This window comes from Euprymna scolopes, chromosome 45 (genome assembly GCF_053919585.1).
Source record: "Euprymna scolopes isolate OS-2025 chromosome 45, ASM5391958v1, whole genome shotgun sequence".
Lineage (NCBI taxonomy): Eukaryota > Metazoa > Mollusca > Cephalopoda > Sepiida > Sepiolidae > Euprymna > Euprymna scolopes.
Genome location: NC_136526.1, coordinates 20,765,136 through 20,788,625, shown reverse-complemented (window position 1 = coordinate 20,788,625; position 23,490 = coordinate 20,765,136). Strand labels below are relative to the sequence as shown.

The 23,490-nt window shown below is 34.5% G+C and overlaps 1 protein-coding gene and 1 non-coding gene across 2 annotated transcripts in view; one reads left to right on the top strand and one right to left on the bottom strand.

Annotated features, from left to right (window-relative positions):
* LOC145269057 (androglobin-like) overlaps positions 1 to 23,490 on the bottom strand; it is a 245,402-nt gene that overhangs the window by 164,987 nt on the left and 56,925 nt on the right. Inside the window, exons 14-20 of the mRNA XM_080124658.1 lie at positions 22,443 to 22,533; positions 21,976 to 22,156; positions 17,406 to 17,454; positions 14,081 to 14,297; positions 8,735 to 8,798; positions 4,228 to 4,276; positions 166 to 312 (exon numbers count right to left, since the gene is read on the bottom strand). Coding sequence (XP_079980784.1) covers positions 166 to 312; positions 4,228 to 4,276; positions 8,735 to 8,798; positions 14,081 to 14,297; positions 17,406 to 17,454; positions 21,976 to 22,156; positions 22,443 to 22,533 — 798 coding nt within the window. The remainder of the gene's footprint in view (positions 1 to 165; positions 313 to 4,227; positions 4,277 to 8,734; positions 8,799 to 14,080; positions 14,298 to 17,405; positions 17,455 to 21,975; positions 22,157 to 22,442; positions 22,534 to 23,490) is intronic.
* Positions 6,587 to 6,659, top strand: Trnar-acg (transfer RNA arginine (anticodon ACG)). Its single transcript has one exon. It is a non-coding gene; the product is annotated as a tRNA-Arg (tRNA).

Below are 23,490 nucleotides of genomic sequence, written 5' to 3'. Positions count from 1 at the left end.
ATGTGGACAAATATCTTGTTGCCTGAAGCCCTACCTACGTTGTCTCCTATAAATCTGATCCCTATCAGTGTAGCCTCTCACACTTCAGTGGCAATATGCTCTATTTGAGGAAAAGTAAACAAAACAATATATAACCAGTTGTTATTTAAAAAAAAATCATCTTACCAGCGGAAAGGTTGGGGCTTGTGATTGGTTCATTTTCCTTCCCTTTAGGGTCCGCTCCTTTTTGCTGATTGGCGAGTGGTATGTCATGCCAATGAGACAAGGAAGAAAACGAAACCACTATTTCTGTACTCTGCCAACTATCGATAACTTGCAGTTGTTAAAGAAAAATAATGTTCCCTTTTTCTCATTTTAATGATATTTCTTCAATAAAAATGCTTTAAATAATTGTAAGTATTGTTAAAGAAACTGTAGTAATGCTTTGGCAAAGGCTGTAAACAATCAAGTTCTCTCTGATTCTCTCTCCTCTGATCTTGAGCACGTGGTGTAATGGGGAAAAATGTGGCTGGTTAATTTTAATCCATCTAAAAACAAACTTCTATCCTTACATCATCAACGGTGTGATCCCCATCTGGCATTAATTGAAATGAATGGCTCTCGTCTTGGAGAGGCTCCATGTTTTGACAAACTTTTGGGTCTGACCTTTACTCCTGATCTAAAACGGAACACATACATCAAATCTGTTGCCAAGGTCGATGGAAAAATGGTGGGATCATTCTAACGCTCCAGTAGATATCTCACTGTCTATGCAATTCTCTATCTGTATAAGAACCAAGTACGTCCAAGGATGGAGTACTGTTGTCACATCTGGGCAGGAGCTGCTAGAAGCACTTTTCCTGCCTTGACAGAGTTCAAAATAAACTTTGTAGCCTTGTAGGGGATGCCATTTTCTTTTTCCTGCAATTTCTTTCCCATAGAAGAAATGTTGCAAGCCTTTATTAGGGGCGTGCAATAAGTAATGCCCCTGACCCACTTCCCATAGCAGTAGAGCAATGAAACTTGGCACAGTTATTAGTCTTTCTCTACATGGGAAGCACCCAGAGTTATACATTTCTCCCATCGTTTGATGCAGCTCTGGAGACCATTTTGTACAACACCCCAGGTTGGTCCTCAAACCATGACGTGACTTCAGAAATCAAGGCTGCATCATCTTGGAAACGCTTTCCTTTCAAAAACTTCTTCATGGCTGGGAAGAGGTAAAAGTCAGAGGGTGCAAGGTCATGCGAGTAGGGAGGATGGGGAGTGGATTTCATAACTACACGCCCGTGCTTCTGATCTGGCGACATGTGAGTTGTGGACCGGAGCATTGTCCTGCAGGAGGAAGTTACCTTTGCTGATCTTGCCCCGCCTCTTAAATTTGATAGCTTCCCTTAATTTCCTCAAAAGTGAAGCATAATAGGCTCCTGTAATTGTGGTAACCTTTGCCAGGAAATCTGTCATCACTACTCCATCCTGGTTGCAGAAGACTGTGAGCATGACCTTGCCAGCGGAGGGCTGCACCCTTGTCTTCTTTGGAGGTGATGAGTCCAAGTGCTTCCACTGCATTGACTGGGCTTTGGACTCTGGATCATAGTGATGGACCTAGGTTTCATCCTGTGTAATCAGCCTTTTGAAAAACTTTGATTCATCTTCTTGGCACATCTCCAAATTCATCCTCAAGCACTCAATGCGTTCTCACTTATGGAATGGTGTGAGCAACCTGGGAATCCATCAGACACCTTATACATATGCAAATGGTCATGAATCATAGTTTCCACAGACCATGTACTAATCTTGACATCTTGGGCTATTTGGCGAATAGTAATGCGCCGATCTTCCAAAATGGCAGCCTCAACTTGACGGACAGATGCCTCATCAATGGCAGAAGGGGAGCTGTTTCCACAGACTTCCGGCCATGTTTGAATTCACAATGTCAGCGTTTTACAAGGTCATATGATGGGGTATTATCACCATAAGTTTCTTTCATTTCATCAAAAGTCTCTTGTGGTGTGCGTCCTTTCAAATACAAAAACTGGATCACTGCTCGACATTCAACAGGCTCCATTTCACACCTGACTCAGTTTAAACACCTGTAAAATAGAAACCACAATGAGTTCAGAGCTGTAATTTGCTACATAACCCGTAGAGATATAAATCATTGCACATGCAAAATTTCAGCTAGATCAGACAATTGAAAGTGGGTCAGAGGCATTACTTTCTTCGCACCCTTCGTATCTTTATTTTCATGGCTAGTGCTCGTCTGATCTCCAATCTATAGCCTCCTCTTGCCAAATTTTTATGAAAAACACTCGTCTAGCTTAAACCACTATAAATAACTTCTCCAACTCTTTATATGTGCCTAAACTTAAATGTAGATTCCATGAACAAAGTGTCTTTCTTAGAACTGCACACCTATGGAACTCTCTTCCATTTCCCTGCTTTCCAGCTGATTACAATATGGTTGTGTTCAAGTCCAGTGTAAACAAATTCTTGATGAGCTGCCCTCTTAAATAATCCAATTTACCAAATTTCCACTACTAACGATTATTAATCAATGGTACAATTATCATATATATATATATATATATATATATATATATATATATATATATTATATATATATATATATATATATATATATATATATATATATATATATATATATATATGTATGTATTAGTGCAGAACTTTTGCCTGGGGATGGGCGATCTGTTGTGTCAACACATGTGGATTTACAGTTTATATTGAAGAAATTGCTAAAGAAATTTTAGGGCTTTTTTTTTGCAGAAAAATCTTGCCCTCCTCCCACATACAGTGCCTGTTATTCCAAAATGGTCGCCAATCTAGTATTCGCTAGGCTCAATATCACTTAACTTTTGTGCTCTGAGCAGCTCCTTCCTAGATGTTGCAATAGTAATCCATCTTAGGACTATTTGGATCTTGTATGGATAGAAAATTGCATTGCACGTGAGATACTTTCTGGACCAGAAGAATGATCCAATTATCTTCCCTGCGACTTTAGCAATGAATCTGATGTACGTTTTCCATTTAAAGTCCGGAGTGAAGATCAGTTCCAGAAGTTTGTCAAAACAGGATATTTTATCAAGACGAGAGTCGTTCATTTGAACTGGAGGATCAGAGTGCAGGTGGTAAAAAGACAGAAGTTTCTACTTTACAGTTGTCTCGTATCAAACGGTGTTCTCAAACAAATTATATAGCTTTCAAAGATATATAACTAGATATTAATATCCAAGCATAAGTTGGTGTGGTTAAGTTAGTCAAGTCTCAATTGTTAGATTTGACACATTGCTGCCAAAATTCCTTAGTCCAAAAACTCAACTCTCTGCTATTACTCCCTCAACTTCAAAAGCCATTTCTGCTGATCGAATTTACTTCTTCCAAATCCAAAATGAACACCTCTCTGAAAAATCAGGCCTCTTTTATCTCCAACCAGGAACATCTTCTTCTAACACCCGAAAGTATCCTGTACCTCTATAAGGCCACTATTCGCCCATGTATGGAGTATTGCTGTCATATTTGGGCCGGTGCATCGGCTACTAGTCTCTCGCTCCTTGACAGGGTTCAAAAGAGAGTCGCAAATCTGATAGGCCCTAAACTGGCATCTAAACTTCAGCCTCTGTCCCATCGTCGAAACGTTGCATCCCTCTGCCTGTTCTACAAGTATTATAATGGTGAATGCTCTGAAGAACTGCAAGCACTTGTGCCCCCACGACGTGAACATCCTCGACAGACCCGACAAGCTGCAAAATCCCACCCCCACACTGTAGAGATCCCTAGATGTAAAAGATCTTTCTACTCCAGTAGTTTCTTCCCCAGAACAGCTAGACTTTGGAATTCCATTCCAGGTCACTGCTTCCCCAACTGTACTGACATGCATAAGTTCAAGTGCAACGTGAACCAACATCTCGCTGCCCTAATCCCTACATAGTACCCCAGTAGATGTTTCCCCTGATAGTAGCCGCCTACACCAAAGTGGCAATGTGCCTTGTTTGGGGTGAAAATGTAATAAAAAAAAAAAAATCTTATTTGCATATCAGATGGTAACATTGCAGACATATAAAGAGATACGGCGGCCATTTTTATTTCTTTTTTCTTCATTCATTTTTGGTCCACCCAGATTTGTACAAGTTGCACAAGGCAGGTTTGTAACAACTTTTTAAACATTTCGGACCACAGTTAGTATGAATATAACAATAAAGTTTGTTTCAATGTTTAAAAGGATACACAGATATTGTGTTGATTTTTCTTCCCAGGGATTAGGAGACACCTGCAACTGGATAAAAGCAATGAAAACAAGGTTAGAAAATCAATTCAAAAGTGTGTACATTTATACGTTTACACTTATGTGAGAAAATAATAGAATCTCAACATCTATTCTACTATTACATAAATGTCATTTTGTGTGTGTATATGTGTGTATGTGTGTGAGTGTGTGTGTGTGTGTGTGTGAGTTCCTTCCTGATACGTTTCAAAACGGCTGAGCCTATCTTCTGCAAATTGCACACAAAGCTAATTTATATGTCTGGCAGTGTTCTTAGATATACTTACTTACTTACAAAACTGTTTAAACGTTGCCTTAAGGAGAAGTACTTTCCAACACCTTGGAAAACCTCATCAGTATGCCCAGTATTTAAGAACTCAGGTGATAAGTCATCTCCCTCTCAGTACAGACCAATAAGTCTCCTGTGTGTCATGAGTAAGTTGCTGGAATCCATATTAAATAGAGAAATAGTCAACCACGTCAGAAGAAATAACCTTCTTAGTGACCCGCAATATGGTTTCCGTTCTGCAAGATCTACAGCAGATGTGCTAACGGTTATATCTCATAGGATTAGTGAATCTCTTGACAAAGGCTTCCTTTCCAAGGCAATTGCTCTTGACATATCAAAGGCCTTCGACAAGGTATGGCATAAAGGCCTACTTCACAAGATCTCCAGCTACGGTATAACTGGAAATATTCTCTCTATCATTAAATCATTTCTCTCTGATAGGCTCATAAGAGTAGTGCTTGATAGACAAAAATCAGAGGCCTGCAGTATTAATGCTGGAGTCCCTCAAGGGTTCATCCTGGGCCCAACTCTCTTCCTGATCTACATCAATGATCTCCCTAAACGCATACTTAAATCATTCGTTGACATCTATGCTGATGACACGACCATCTACAGCAACACATCAAAGGCTGTAAATGACAAAGTTCTCTCTGATTCTCTCTCCTCTGATCTCGAACGAGTGGTTCAGTGGGGGAAGATGTGGCTGGTTACCTTTAATGCATCTAAAACCAAACTCCTATCTTTACATCATCAATGCTCTGATCCCCATCTGGCATCAATTGAAATGTATGGCTCTCGTCTAGGAGAAGCCCCATGTTTTAACAAGCTTCTGGGCTTGACCTTCACTCCTGATCTTAAATGGAACACGTACATCAAGTCTATTACCAAGGTCGCTGGAAAGATGGTAGGATCCTTCTATCGCTACAGACTCACTACTGATGCAATTCTCTATCTATATAAAAGCCATGTACATCCAAGGATTGAATACTGCTGCCATATCTGGGCAGGAGCTGCTAAAAACAGCCTATCCTGCCTTGACAGAGTACAAAATAGACTTTGTGGCTTAGTGGGGGATGCCATTTTCTCTTCTCTGCAACCTCTCCCCCACAGAAGAGACGTTGCGAGCCTATCCTTGTTTTATCGTTATTTCCATGGCAGGTGCTCGTCTGAACTCCAATCTTTGGTCTCCCCCCCTCGCCAATCTTTTAGCTGAATCCACTGTCAAAAACTTTCCCCACTCTTTATCTATGCCTCAATCAAAACGTATATTCCACGAACAAAGCTTCTTTCTTAGAACTGCACGCCTGTGGAACTCTGTTCTGTCTGCCTGCTTCTCTCCTGACTACAACTTGGATGTCTTCAAGTCCAACGTAAACAAATTCCTGATGAACCGCCCCCTTAAGTAGACACTTTAAATCTCCACACTAACGTACTGTACTTACAATAACCCTTATCCATGAGTGGCTTCCGAGCCTTGATAAGTGGTGACCACCTTATAAAAAAAAAGAAAAAAAAAGATATGTTTTGTACAGAAATTCATCCGATAAGTACCGAAAATTTTTCGTTTGCATATTTTAAAACTAAACATTAATTAGAAGTGACTTTTCCAGGGCATTCATTGTCAAACGCAAATATCAGCTGACATGATATTGTAAACAAACACGGATGAAATTTGATGAACGACATTATCATTATTTTGCTTTGTGAATTGGTCCACCTGGCAAACTATTCCTTGTAATCTATACTATTAATAAAGTTCTAAATATTTATTTATTTATGTGTGTATATATACCAATAAAACTTTCGAACGGATGCACCGAATTGAAAAATTCTTTTTTTTTCCTGAAAGGTGTGAGTCCCTAGATTGTACTTATCTATATATGGTTCGGAACGAACAACGCCGAGTCACACAAAAAGCCCGAAATAAGGGTTTTTGGGCCGTTTCATTTTTGTCAAAAAAGTTACCTGCCCATGTCAACGAAATTTAGCATTGTCTGTATACAGTCGCGGTAACATCTTTTGGTATATGGACAGGACTTGTGGTGCAATGTATAACACGTCTGACTACGGATCAGAAGATTCCAGGTTCGAATCCTGGCAAGTTTGTAATAATTTTAACAATCATTTTATCCAACATTTACTCATTATCCTTACCCTTAAAGTATTTTTTTTTTTTTTAGTGATTTTGTTTTGTGCATATGACAATTTTCCATACTCCGAGTTCGCAGGGTAAGCGCTGATGGTAAGACGATGTTGAGTGTACTCGATTTTGTGTTTGACTCGGAGGACTAATTCTTTAATAATACACTAGTGGGATCTGTGGAAATTTCACAGGAGACTGATTCATATGTAATATATTAATGTTGGCATCCTGTAGATATTCAGCATAAATGGAGACGCTCTGATATTATTGTAGCTCTTTTGTTAAAACTGCAAAAGTATTTATCCAAGCCAGCAAGGACGCCCAGCGTAGCCCGATCGTAAAGTACGCTTAAATATGATATTTTAATTCTTGCAGATTTCATATATATTATTATAGAGTTAATGCTCTATCGATGTTTACATATTATAAAATTGCGATTTCAAATATAAAAAATATATCTATAGGACTTGGGTGCATTAGCTTGAAACAAAACCGAATCCCAAACTTTATATATATATATATATATATATATATATATATATATATATATATATATATATATATATATATATCTTTAGTTCCTTCAGCTATAATCAAAACTGAAACCAAAACTTATGAAGAATTCTTGATAAAATTATTTATATAAAAAAAAAGATTACTAAGGTGCCATCAGCTATAATCGAAACCGAAACCAAAATTATGAAGAATTCTTAGTAAAATTATTTATAAAAAAAGTTAAATGACTTGAGTGCCATCAGCTATAATCGAAACTGAAACTAAAACTTATGAAGAATTCTTGGTAAAATTATTTATTACAAGAAATGAAAGTACATAACAATTAAACGACCTGGATATAAGCGTGACACAGAAAATAACACACACGCTATCGTTTTAATATATAGATATGCAATTTGTATAAATTAAAATGCCATGTTTAAGTGTATTGTATGATCGGACAATGCTGAGCTGCCAGCTAGTAGCAAATAAAAGTAACTTCATCGTTTGCTATTCAGATCTTCTTTAAAATTCAGTTTTGGTGCAAGAATTGAGATGGATGAAAACGCAGATGTGGACAAAATATCTGGATCGCGAAGAGATTGTCTAGAAATTTTATTACTAAGGTGACACCATCGGAGTAGAGGGTGAAGCAGATGCTAATGATAGAAAGAGTTAGGAATAGATGGAGTAAATTCAGGAAACTTCTGTCATTACAAATCAGCAGAGCATTACCATTATTGACAAATTAAAATTTCTAGACAAATTAGATTTCTTGACAAATCGACAAATTTAGATTTCTAGACACTTCCATCCTTCTCCAGCTTATAACTGATGTCCAGTCATGCTATACATGTTTTTTATAACGTATGATGTTCCTAGTTCCGACACTTCAAATTTGAAAACAATTTCTACACACATTTCGCAAATATTTCAACTTCATTTAATGGCTAATCAAAAAACGGACAGAACATTTTTTATTCTTTCTTCATTAAGCAATGTTTGCAAGATAGATTTTCTTTCTCTTTTTTTTTTTATTGATTAATCTATAATATAACTCTCCCCCGTCTGTTTAAATGTATGTATGTATGTTTGTTTGTATGTCTTGCAAAAACTTTCGTCGGTGGCGACGGATTTTCACGAGATTGGTATCGTTTTGAAGCTCGACCCTTCGGACGACAAATATCGAAAAATTAGCTCAAATGATTAATTCCTTCATCCTCAACTGAGCACATTTCTACAGGGAGACGTCGCATTTTTCGACGATATTTTCGATGGACTGGCCTTAATTTAAACCTACGTCACTTCCGTTTTGGCGACAGGCGCAACAGCAAAGACGTTACGTTTTTTTTTTTCTTTTTCACTTTTTTTTCCTCGTTTGTAGTACGGTTTCAAGCCTACCTACTCATTACCACACTTTTTTTTTGCTTAACACACACCTCCAAACACCCAGGCAACGCCAGGCACCTAGGTTAGTCCTATAATAAAATCGAAATAATTGTACATTTATAAATTTTACTTTTCAAACTTCTGTTGAACTTACCTTGAACTCTGATACATGGGAATTATGTTTGTACATTGTTGATTTATGGTATATGTAAAGGACTCTGAAAAGAAAGAAAATCATTGTGTATATTGACGTTGTTGCTATCACACGAATCATTAAGAACAGATAAATATATGAAACATATAATTGGATGGAAAAGGAACAAAGGCATAAATTCGAAAACACTTAAGAAATGATATCCGAGGAAAAAATATCTCCGCAAGGCAAGTACACTTAGTTGCATGCAGAAAAGCATTCCACAACACCATTTTGAATCTTTTTTTTTTTATTACATTTTTATCCCAAACAAGGCATATTGCCACTTTGTTGTAGGGGGCTACTATCAGAGACATGGGCATCAGGGGTACTGTGTAGGGAGTTGGGCAGCAAGATGTCGATTCACATTGCACTTGAACTTCTACATGTCAGTATACTTGAGGAACCAAGGACCCGGCAGGGAATTCCAAAGTCTAGCTGTTCTGGGGAAGAAACTACTGGAGTAGAAGGCTCTCTTACACCTAGGGATCTTTACTGTGAAGGGGTGGGATTTAGCTGCTTGTCGAGTTTGTTGGGGGTATTTACGTTGAGGGGGCACAAGTGCTTGCAGTTCGTCAAAGCATTCACTGTTAATAGAACAGGCACAGGGATGCAGCATTTCGTTGATGGGACAGGCGCTGAAGTTTAGATGACAATTCAGGACCTATCAGATTGGCGACTCTCTTTTGAACCTTGTCTAGGAGCGAGAGACTAGTGGTAGATGCACCAGCCCAAATGTGACAACAATACTCCATACATGGGCGAATGGTGGCCTTATAGAGGTATAGGATACTTTTGGGCGTTAGTATCTTTCTAGCACGGTAGAGAGAACCTACCTTCTTCACAGTGGTCCTGACGATAGTCTCAATGTAATTGTTCCAACTCATGTTTCCTGAGAGCGTTAGGCTGAGGAGTTTAAAGGATATACTTTCAGATAGTCATTGGCCATTGCTATTGGTGATAGAGAAGGTTTGTAATTATTGAAGGAAACGAGTTTTGTCTTGGCAGCATTGAATGTGACTATCCATTTATGTCCCCATTCCACTACAGATCGGAGGTCATCCTCTAGTGCTTCTGCCATTTCTTTAGATATGTGTTCATTTGTTTTCCTGTCGTGTCTGTTATAGAGTGTGGTATCGTCAGCATATATACCCATCTCACAGGCAATTTTGTCTGGGAGGTCATTTATGAATATTAGGAATAACAGAGGTCCCAGGATAGACCCCTGAGGCACTCCTGCATTTATATCATATTGTTTAGATGTACGACCGTCGAGGACAACCTGGATTTTTCTCTTATCTAAGAAGGATTTAATTATGTCATGTATTCTTCCAATGATACCATATGATCTGATTTTCCTGAGAAGACATTCATGCCATATCCTGTCAAAAGCCTTAGATATATCTAGAGCTACCGCTTTACCCTCCCCTGCTTTGTCCAGTGGCTGCATATACGTTCTGAGATTACAGTGAGGATGTCTGCTGTTGAACGGGCTTGTCTAAATCCATATTGTTGGTCAGTCAGAAATTTAGCATCTGTAAGGTGATGGACTAGAGCTTGGTTAATTATTGTCTCAAATATTTTGTCGAAAAGTGGGAGGAGGCTAATGGGGCGATAATTAACTGGGTCAGTTCTTTCGCCAGAATTCTTGAAAACTGGTACTACAGAAGCAGTTTTCCAGCAGGCAGGAAAGCAAGATTCATTAAGGCATTTGTTGTAAAGTTTGGAGAGAACTGGAGTTACTTTGGCGGAGCACTTTTTTAATAGCACAGCCGGGATGAGATCAGGTCCATATGCGCGCGCACACACACACACGCACACACACACACACACCCACCCACCCACACACACACACACACACACACACACACACACACATATATATTGTTATATAATTATAGGGAAGGTTTAAAGTTTTTATAGAATATTTGAAAGTCGAGCATGCATCATCCATATTTGTTATTTTATGCTTGTTTTGTTTTATAACTTGTCTGCGAGGAAGTTTGAAAATGAGGGAATAAGGAGATATTTTTAAAAACTTTGACTCCAATTTTGACCCCTTAACATTTATTGCTTTGGGCTCTAATCAAATTAAAAAGTTTGATCCATGTCCTAGTAATCTACATCTTCAACGTCAAATGTTTAGACCCAAAATTGGTGGAGGAGTTTGGTAGAGTTTTCAAAGATCAAATCGTTGACAGCCAAATTTCTGTCCGAAAACCGATTAAAAAGGTTTTCCCAAATCTCAATACCCTTATGTCAAATCTCGAGTCTTTAGACTGAAAATTGACAGAGTAGTTTGGTAGAGAAATGTACACACACAGACAATTTCATTTATATATGCATGTGTGTGTGTGCGTGTGTGCGCGCGCGTGTGTGTGTGTGTGTATGAATGTATCATTTGAAATATACAAATCTTTGAGAGATTATTTATTACATATCAGTAACAAATTAAGATAACTAGTAATGACAAAACATTGCAAGTTTGAATGAATTTTCCTCCGATGATAGCCAACTAATTTGAGTGGACGAGCTTATACATTAACATTACTGTATTCTTCTGTTTTCATGCTGTCAACCTGTTATTTGTTTAAATCTTAAATTCTTCAATATATATGGTAACCCAATAAAATGCCACCATCGAAGTGTTACTAAAATTCACAATTCTATTTTGCAAGTCAACCATCTATTGATACAAATGAACTTCAAACCATCGTTTCTAGCTTGGATCTTTTAAAAAGCTATGAACTCATGGATAAAGTGCAAAGTAGTAATCTATAATATATAAACCTCACCTGTCTGCTTAAATGTATGTATGTATGTATCACAACAATTTTCGACAGAGGCAACGGATCCTGACAAGATTGATATCATTTTGAAGCTCAATATCTCGGACGACAAATATCGAAAAATTGGCCTAAACCATTAATTTCTTCACCCTAAACTCGCCCGTTTTGTACAAGGAGGGGGTCGATTTTTTTTTTGCCGACATTTTAGCAAGTCATCGTCACCGTTGGATTGACTTTGTGTTAATTTCAACGCTTTTGACTTCCGGTCGCGTCATAGAGACATTGGCTAAAATGTCAGATTTTCTTTCACTTTCTTTTCCGGCTTCGCGGCATGGGTTTGAGCCTGTGTGTGTGTGTGTGTGTGTGTGTGCGCGTGTGTGCGTGTGTGTGTGTGTGTGTGTGCGCGTGTGTGCGTGTGTGTGTGTGTGTGTGTGTGTGTGTGTGTGAGTATCATTTTTTTTTTTTGCTCAACACACACCTTCAAACACCCGGGCAACGCCGAGCACCCAGGCTAGTCAGTTCTAAGTGAAAGTGTTGAAGTGGTTGAAGGTTCAATCCTCAGTGTGGGCGATACTAATAATACAGTTATCAATTACATTGTACAACAAATTACAGGTTAAAAAGCGTACATGCCACATAAGACCTGTTTCAGGGTAAGAAAATTATCCTGATACTAAATCTTTATTTCTTTAGGTTAGGCACCGTTTTTATGTGCCATAAATCATATTTTATTATTATTGGTTATGAATGAAAAACACAGAACTGCCAATTTAAACAACATTTGTCGTCTTAACTCTCTTGTGTTGAGTGTAATCTTCCCTTTTTATATTCCAGCAGTAGTCTGCCAACATGCCACGGGTCCATTTTCCGTTAAAACGTTTCTCCATCACTGAAATATCCTGATGGAATCTCTCACTCTATTTATCACTCTCATCACTAAGATTCTCTGTAAAATTCTCAAAAGTGACAACTTTGCCAAAAACTCTCTACTTCGATAAAAAGGGCCATTATGTATGCATGTATGTATGTATGTATGCATGTATGTATGTATGTATGTATGTATGTATGTATGTATGTATGGCCACAGATGTGTTGTGCTGTTTTGAGTGTTGCACAGTGTTATTAAGACTTCTCCCTGCTCATGGCTGACGGAACGAGAACAAGCTACATTCATGAATTAAATAAAAAACTACATTAGAAATTTGGGTGCTTGTGCACTTATTGGACCATGCTATTTTTAAATAGTATTTTCAAGTTAAATTAAAGTTTTACAATATCTTTTTTATTAAATTTCTAGGTGAAAGTACAGAATAGTTACAAAACACCATCCTCACCCATGTTAAGAATGGCTTTCTAAATAATAACGTTATTATTTCAGTACGGTTCAATAAGTGCGTGAGTACCGAAATTTGGTACAAATTCCGAAGTTTTATATACAAATTATTATGTTCGACGAGACACACGTGAAAAAGGTTTTTCTAGTTTTATTTATAGCTTTAAAATTTAAAATTATTAAATATGAAAAGAAACCGGCTAAATTGGGGTTATGGGCGAGGAGTAAGAGTAAACAGGTGTCCTCATTTATCCCTACGCAATATAGTGTGTGACGCTTACTAAAAAAAAAATACACAATTCAAATGAAAAAAAATACACAATTCAAATGAAAAAAATATGCACGATTCAAATGGAAAAAAATATACACAATTCAAATGAAAAAAAAATACACAATTCAAATGAAAAAAATACACAATTCAAATGAAAAAAAAATACACAATTCAAATGGAAAAAAATACACAATTCAAATGAAAAAAAATACACAATTCAAATGGAAAAAATACACAATTCAAATCGAAAAAATACACAATTCAAATGAAAAAAAATACACAATTCAAATGAAAAAAATATGCACGATTCAAATGGAAAAAAATATACACAATTCAAATGAAAAAAATATGCACGATTCAAATGGAAAAAAAATACACAATTCAAATGAAAAAATATACACAATTCAAATGAAAAAAAGATACACAATTCAAATGAAAAAAATATACACAATACAAATGAAAAAAAATACACAATTCAAATGAAAAAAATATGCACGATTCATATGGAAAAAAATATACACAATTCAAATGAAAAAAAAAATACACAATTCAAATGAAAAAAAAATACACAATTCAAATGAAAAAAAAATATACACAATTCAAATGAAAAAAAAAATACACAATTCAAATGAAAAAAAATACACAATTCAAATGAAAAAAAATACACAATTCAAATGGAAAAAAATACACAATTCAAATGAAAAAAAATACACAATTCAAATGGAAAAAAATACACAATTCAAATGGAAAAAATACACAATTCAAATGAAAAAAATACACAATTCAAATGGAAAAAAAAATACACAATTCAAATGAAAAAAAAATACACAATTCAAATGAAAAAAATATACACAATTACAATGAAAATAAAATACACAATTCAAATGAAAAAAAAAATTAAGAAATCGTCTTACTGAAAACTCTTGCAAAATTGATCAAAATCCATCCATGTTTTTTTCGGTCCTGTCACTTCCGGAATTGTAGAAGATTTGGTATCTGCCTCTTCATCCTTCTTTTGGCCAGTTTTATCCTCACCTTCTGAGACTGACACGTGTTCAATCACATGTGGTTCCAATGATGAGGGAATTGATATCTTTTCTTGGGAGTCATTCGAATTGCTTAACTTCTGTTCTAAAAAACGAAACAAGAAAGAAAATGTAAAAAAACAAACAAAAAAAAACCTGTGTGAATTGTAGGCAAGGTCGCGTTCTACATTTGTCTCAACTTTATTAGCCATCTACATTAACATATGACATTAGAAGAGGGTGTTTGTAAGTCTATGAGTTTGAACGAGGAAAAAGATTGAGAAGGATAAATGTCCTGTTTGTAAGGAACGGATAATATTCTTGTAGTGTTTAGTTTAAAGGCAGGTCAAATTCATATGTGATTTCTAAATGTGTATTAAAATATTGTTGGAAATATTTCCAATTGTCCATGTACGACGTCAGGTCAGCCATATTTGATATTGAAACTTTCTAGTCAATGCTGAGAATCCATGGTTTGGCAAGGTCTTGACGTGTGTACCAAGGGAAGAGTTGTGTATTTGAACTCAACGACATGAGTAGGGTGGGTGGGTTGCTTTCAGTGAAGAGCACTTCCTTAAATACATACGCAAAGAAGAGATTGTTTCTTATTATGAAAATAAAAATCGAAATTCACTATTACTTCTAATCAGTGCTCAGCTTCGAAGTCAAGCAGATATTTCAAACATCATTAATGGCGACTTTTATTGTTGCTACAGTTCTTAACCATCATTCATTCATTTCTTATAAATCAGATGATTATTGTTGGCATTTGTTTCCCCGATATCGTTCTAGTTAGAATTCTTTCTATAAAGACATCGGGTACTTATGGGAAGAGTTACAAACATCCCTAAGTGAAAGTGTTTATGTGAAGCGAACTGGATTAGAACTTTGAATACCAAAATTGTCAGTCCATGTCATTTATTGTTCACCAAAGCACACAAAAGGAAGCTGAAGTAGGATTGTTAATCAAGGTGTGGCAATGATTAAAACAAAGAACCGGACAATTGAGGTCAATATGTTTAGAGTTAGTTTAAAGACAGTTCAAATTTAAGAATGGGAACGTGTTGTGTGACAGTTTATAAAAGTTAAGGACAATTTACGGACAGTGTTTGGTTTGCAGCAGTTGAAAGTTTTGCAGTTTTAATTAGTTGAAGGTGAACTGTGGCTCCGAGCAGATGGGGAAATGAATTGATCGACTGACGAACATATCCTCAACAGAAACCTTAGTGGACCTTAGTGCTTACACACACACACACACACACACACACACACACACACACACACACACACACACACAGCCCAACTGATATATACAGAATGTGTTTGAGCTTTTTGTTTCTCTTGAGTTTGTGTTTGAGTTGTTTCTCTTGAGTTTGTGTTTGAGTTGTTTCATTTTTTCATACTTGTGAACCTGTGCTCGCCAATGTGAGTGTGGACACAACGAGGAGAAAATGTGAAAAAGAAGAAGACCACAGAAACAGTGTTGGGGTCGGCGATTGTGGTCGAGCAGGGAGTAACACTTGGTGGTACAACTGAAATAATACTTGATAAAGAGAGATATTTTATAACTAGTAATTTATTTGACTACATGAGTGATAATTTACAACTGACAAGTGCAAGGGAGACAACTTATATGGAGAAGTTGTTTGTTCATCAACGAACACCAAGAACTCTAAAATAGGATTGTTAATCAAGGTGTGTCAGTAATTTGGACAAAGAACTGGACAATAGAGGTCAATATGTTAAGAGTTAGTTTACAGACAGTTTACAACAGTTAGGGACAGTTAATGGACAGTCTTGGGTTTATGAGAGTTGAAAATTTTTTCAGTTTGGCGTCATAGATTACAAATTGTGACCCAGAGAAGATCAAAATGAGCTGACATCAACTGACAAAAACAGCCTCGACAGAAGACGCACTTGAGGGTTGTTTTTTCTGATAGTATCACACACACACAGAGCCCCACTGATATATACAGAATGTGTTGGGAGTTTTTTTTTGTTTCTCTATAGTTTGTATTTGGAGTTGTTTATTTTTTTATGAAACCATAATGCACCCACAACAACAACTAATATGAGAGACTATGACACGGCCAGATAACAGAGAAGACCATGGAAACAGCGGTGATTATTGTCTAATGTGGGAAAATATGGCCGTACATTATATCCAGGTTGCTCCCTGTAAATCTTGCTGCCCAACTTCCACTCAAAGAATCGTATCATAGTAATCCCTTATGTTTCCGCGGCATTACGCCTTATCTGGGATGAATCGAAGTAACAAAAAGTCTATAATGTGTCTGGATATCCCAGGCACTAGAATGACTGGCTCAAATACTTCCAAAATTTAAAATTTTTATCTTTATTCAGATTGCTTCTTTTTGGGGAGCTGGATTTTCATCACATTAAAAACCAATCTTGTATAGTTAAATTAATTATGCAACGGCCCTATGGATTAAGTAAAACATTAACTTGAAATACTGTGCAGATTCCTGAGTTTGCCAAAATGATTCTCGCGTTTGACAACATATACTTGAAGAAGGTCGGAGGGTAAATTGCCTGAAATATCAGTGATTCTCATTCGATCCTGAGCAACATCGGGTCTTCCTGCTAGTATAAATTATATTTGCACAAACCATAGTAACTATTTAAATGTTTAGGCGCATGAAAAATCTTTGTTTTTTCATATGAGTACCATATTGCACAAGTACCTTATTTCTTTAGTAGAATACTGCCCAAGTACCTTATTTCTAATTTAAAAAATAAACTACTCAGTTATTTTACATGATTTTCTTTTGTGCTTACTTTTCTGTATGTCACAGGTAAGAGTTGGTTTGTTTTTAAATCAGTGTGCTATAGTGAAGAAGTACCTTATTTCTTATATAAATGTCATACTACTTGAATTTATTACGGGATTTTCGGTTTTGATAACTTATATACGCCACAGGTAAGATTGGCTCCCTAATCCCCTCCCACTGTTAAAAAATATATAAATAAAATAATTTTGAGATCGGAAACTGCTTCAGCCATTCCCGGGACTAACTCCATATTATCTCCCCTCTCTTTTAAAAATGTATATGAAATAAAGTCAATTTGAGATCGTAAAATGCTTCAATCAAAACGCCAAGTAACCATAATAAAGTTTCCGATGAAAACTCAAATTTCTGGCATGTTTTATCGGTTTCTTTTCTCAATCTTAAAAAAAAAAATCATTGCTTACCAACTGCCAGATCGACTTTCTTTGAATTATTATTGTCTGGCGCTTTTTTCTGAAACACAAAAGAAAGATTAAAAAATGTTATCTAAATATGATATATGAATGTGTATCCTCAATGTTATCCTCAAAAGGTTTGGTAACATTTCCAATAACAAATCTTTATTTTCATCATCATCATCATGGTTGCTTTACGTGCAGCTTTTTATGCGTGGTCTCTTTTGTCACTTCCTCATCAGTCCCTTTATTTTCATCATCATCATCATGGTTGCTCTAGAAATAACTTTATTTTCATGAAGGAAGAGGACATCAGGAGACTTTGCTGAGAGTTTTCTTCAAGGTTTTATTTGGAGACGATTGACTCAGGGAGAGAAACTAATATTTTCTTATCTAATTATTTTCTTCTTAAATTAACTTTCTAACTTAATTGAAATGAGTGACGCACATGGACAGACTTCAACCATTTGCTTTAGATTACAAAGTTTCCTAGATTATTGGTGGTGTCTCGTTCACATGGCTTCTACAGAGAGACTGATTTGAAAGTGCTGCTTCTGGGAGGGGCGAGAGGCGAGGGGCAGGTAAAAAGCGTCTTTCCAGTTAAGTTAATTTTATGGTTCACAATTCTTATGTGCTTCAATTCTCCAGAACAAATTTGCGACACAAGTCCCACTAGTAACAATTAAGTGTAAGCGTTCAAATCCATGTTTCGGAATTTTTAAGATGAAAATTAATAATTTCCTCAAGGATGAGAGTTCATATAGAAACGTTGTTTTAATTTGAATAAAATAAAATACGCATCACATGCGCTTCAAAACCAAATCACAACGTAATATTAGGAAAATAAACAAATATTTTACTTGTTTGAAATTTATAATAAATATATTTCGGAGGTATACTCCATCTTCAGTGTGTTGTTTTGTTTCATTTTTTTCCTTTTCTTCTTCCTTGCCATGTTGTAAAGTTGGAGCATCTATATATTATTAGGATAGCGTGTGTGTTATTTATTTTGTGTGCAACGCTTACATCCGAGAGCCTGTTGTTTAATTGTTATGAACTTCCATTTCTTGTAATAAATAATTTTACCAAGAATTCTTAAGCTTTAGTTTCAGTTTCGATTATAGTTGATGGCACTCCAATAATCTATTTTTTTTTATAAATAACTTTAGCAAGAATTCTTCATAAGTTTCGGTTTCAGTTTCGATTACAGCTAATGGCACTCCAGTAATCTATTTTTTTAATAAATAATTTTATCAAGAATTCTTCATAAGTTTCAGTTTCGGTTTCGATTATACTTGAAGGAACTCAAGTTGTGTGTATATATATATATATATATATATATATATATATATATATATATATATATATATATATATATATATATATATATATACAAGTTGTGTGCATATATATATATACAAGTTGTATGTATATATATATATATATATATATATATATATATATATATATATATATATATATATATATATATATATTTCTTTTGACAAAAGAGACCACACATAAAAAGCTACACTAATCCTAGGCGGGATGAACCAGCTTCCTTCAAAGCATACCACGACTTTAGAATCTACACAAAATTTCAAGCTAAACCCTTCATTCAGTCCACTACATTAGCATGCTTTCTTTTCATCAAACATTACCATGTAGAAGTCCTAAATAATTTGCAATTGTATTTTGAGTGTCGCCTGCACTAAAGATTGAACCTTCAACCTCCAGAGGAGTGTTACTTTACTTTACTAAGTACCTAACCTACTACACCACACGAGCTGTAGAGATTTTTCTTTCAAACATAATTTGATTTCATAAGTAAAATATAATTTAGTATGTATTTTGTATTATATAGAAAAAAGCCTTATGGAAACAAACGTTAATGAACTCAAATTTAGTGTAATCATAGATTTGTTTAAAAGATAACGAAATACCAAGGTCTAATGTACAACATGAAAAGAAACTGGAACTATAGGAAGATCTCTATCATTAAAATTATCATTATGGCAATCTTAGGAAGATCTCTATCATTCCAGGCATGCAAAACAATTTCAAAAATTACCTAGCAAATATACCCGATAAACCAAGTGTAAGAGGGATACAAACAATTACATTTAATGGGACAGTTAGAATCTTAAAAGAACCTCTTGATTGGATTGTATGAGAAAGTAAGTGAATGTCTGGCATATGGTAGCATGCCCCAGCCCAGCTAAAATAAAAAAGAAAATAGAAAAAAAAAAGAAAAGAAATTACCTTTAATATTTTCATTGCTGAAGCAGACGCTATTTATTTATTGTTCAATTTTCTGTCAATTTCATGCAACAGTTTTCATATTTTTATGTTCACGAAAGGATTATCAACCATTTCTTATTTTTGTGAATCAATGATTGGGAAATTTACAAAAAAAAACGAATGGAAAAAGTAGATTATAGTAATTTTCGATTATTACCAAGCTCTCATATTTCTTCACTTCTGGTTTCTGCTGACCGTTCTGCTTCACAGTGAATGCCCTGGAAAAGTCACTTCCGATTAATGTTTACTAGTTTTAAAATAAGTAAATGATTTTGACCGTTTTTTGCGAACGGTTTTATTTTTAATAAAAATTATATATTTACTTTGAAATATTTTTTGAATAATGATTTTATTTTTAATAAATTATGTTATAATAAAATTATATATTTATTTGATAGTGGTAACACTATGCTAGTTAGTAATGTCAGACATTTCCTCAAGTTACTTCATCCACTCTTAATTTTGTAATCATATTAGCGCCACCTTCTCCCAGTGCTCCAAAAAGGGAGACAAATCTGTTTGCTTCAAAGAAGATTGGATAAACTCACCATAACCGAGTTTTTATTTATTTATTTTTTTTAATTCCGGTTTCTACTGATCGTTATGCTTTACAGCAAATGTCCTGGGAAGGTCCGTTCTGATTAATGTTTATCAGTTTTTAAGAATGGTTTTATTTTTAATAAAAAAAAATTTAATAATAAAAATATATTTTAAAAGCAGTTTACATAAGTATTTATTTGAACTTTTCCAAATAGTATTTTAATACAATATTTTTTCAAATAATATTTTTTATACAATATTTTTTCAAATTATATTTTTTATACAATATTTTTTCAAATAATATTTTTTATACAATATTTTTTCAAATAGTGTTTTTTTATATAATATTTTTTAAAATAGTATTTTTATACAATATTTTTTCAAATAGTATTTTTCATACAATATTTTTTTAAATAGTATTTTTATATATTTTTTCAAATAGTACTTCTATCTAATATTTTTTCAAATAGTATTTTTATACAATATTTTTTCAAATAGTATTTTATACAATATTTTTTCAAATAGTATTTTTATACAATATTTTTTTCAAATAGTATTTTTTATACAATATTTTTTCAAATAGTATTTTTTATACAATATTTTTTTCAAATAGTGATTTTTATACAATATTTTTTAAAAGAGTATTTTTACAATATCTTTTCAAATAATATTTTTATGCAATATTTTTTCAAATAGTATTTTTATATAATATTTTTTAAAATAGTTTTTTATATATTTTTTAAAATAGCATTTTTATATAATAGTTTCCCCCCACCCCCACCATTTAGCCCTAAAAGTCCCCCATATTTAAATTTGAATTCAGCACCATGCAAAACTGCTAAATAAACATACACAGAAAATTTTGAACAACTATGATAAAATAGTCCCAAAAATGGAGTATTTTTTAAGCTATAAAAGTGCCCCTGGGCCACACCCAAGAGTTATCACGAAAGTATAGACAAACAAAATTATATAGAAATCAGTTAGTTACAACTTTTCAGAAAATTTTATAAAAATCCAAGGCATCAATTTTTTTTTTTTAATAAGCACAAAAGTGTCAATTTTAGCCATTTTAACCCGAAAAGCACCCCTAGGGGGAGGGGGACCAGAGTTTTTTCAGAAAACCCGTTCAGTTACTTTTTTACTCATATTATGTTTAATTTTTGTGCAAAATTTCAAAAAATTCCCAGACGTAGTTATTGAGAAAAGTGTGGATAGACGAACGGACGAACAGACAAGGGTGAATTTACAGATCATTCAACTTTTGTCGGGGGGATCAAAAATGATATGAGAAAAATTATACGGAAAAAATGATACAATAGTTGTGGGATGTGAGTCTTATGAATAGAGATCTTTAACTTTAGTGTAGAGAAATGTGTGCAGAACTCTGCTGATATGGTCACATTGAAAGAATGGGTGAAAGTTCTTGTGTTAAGTGATGTAGAACAGTTGAGGTAGCAGAGTCAGTTGATAGGCAGGGGGCATGGAAAGCATTAAGAATGTTACAAGGATGGATGAGAAAAATAGGAATAAATAAAGACCTGGACAGAGATAGCTTACTTAGATGATATATTTCTAGAAGCCGTCTAACACATGCAAGCATGTAAAAGAGATGTAAAATTAAATATGATGATGATGCTGATGCTGATGATGACAATGATGATGATGATGATGATGATGATGATGATGATGATGATGATGATTTTTTTTTTCTACAAAATAAAAGAAAACAAGATACTTTGTGGTTTTCATCGTCAGGAATCCCACTTGTAGTGATGTTTTTTTCATCTGTTGGATTTTCTACTATATCGTTGTAATAGTTTTCTGAATCGAGAGTTTCATCCGTCTCCTCAATTGGTTGGTGCGTTGACGGCCTCTGTCTACCATCACCTCTTTTCAAGTAGGACTTTCGACGAGTTCTGAAAAAATATAGTTTTTCTAATAATCAAACAAGTCTGACTCAAAACAGCCAAAGCAAGAATCGCGAGTTAACTTGACTCTACAAGCACCTCTCAATCGCCATTGTTATATTTGATTGCAGCCATTCAGATTTATTTAATCCATTTTACCACAGGTTTTTGAAATATTACTTTTAAATTATATTTATTTAATGAGGTTTTCGAATATAGATAGGAATGAACATAAATTTATGGCTGTTTGTGTCTTTAAAAATATTGGTACGATACAAATGTTACATGAACTCACGTGTCTGAAGTAATTGAAATTGGTTTGATTTTGTAGGATAAAAATGATGAGGCAAGTTCCAGGCTCTTCACTGGAAGGACTTCTTCAATCTCTGAAAAAAAGTATAATAGCCATATATATATATATATATATATATATATATATATATATATATATATATATATATATATATATATATATATATATATTAGCGTCCAAAACTAAGGGACAAAATTTTAAAACCTAATATTTTTTTAGAAATAACCGTGAAAAGCTGAAATTTTGACAATTGGTAGTTGTTATCATCCATTATATCATACTAAAATTTTAATCATTCGTAAAAGATAGAAAAAGAATTATAACTATTATTTATTTTCAAAATAGGAAAGTCCAAAAGTAAGGGACAAATTGGAAAAAAAATATATATAAACAGCTAAAAAACAATTTGATTAAACAGCCCTCTTTCTTGCAGTCGTCTAGAAACAGTCTGTCTTGACATATTAACACATGAAGTACTATTCATAACCCTTTTAATTTCTGTGCAAGACTTAAAACGGTCCTTTAATGACATACACTGCATTATTCGATCTTCTCTTGCTGAAGTTTTGTGGGTTCTGTCGGTTTTAAAAGCACTAACTATTTTGCCAGTATCATTGTAGGATTAAACAACCCTGCCTAAAACACTCTTGAAACGTTTCACTTTCTCTGAAATCTCTCTAAATCTCTCTAATGGTGTGCTTTTCACAGACTAATCAAGTTTTTGGCGTTTCACCATGATGCTGGCTGATACAACATTTACAAATGACTAAGTAAGACTTATTCTTTAGACGAAATAAAAAAATTTGAATATAGCATAATGTTTACATTGTTTGTCTCAATTTGTCCCTTACTTTTGGACGCTACTGTATATATAAGATGGAAGTTAATATTTTGCAAATTAGAATTAACAACATTTACAGGATGAAATGATAAAATTGTCACCATAGAAAAAATGACACGATTCCATTTCTGTTTGATGAAAACCGTTTTTTTTTTGTGGCAGACCATCTACTAGTTGGCCAGTTGTGTA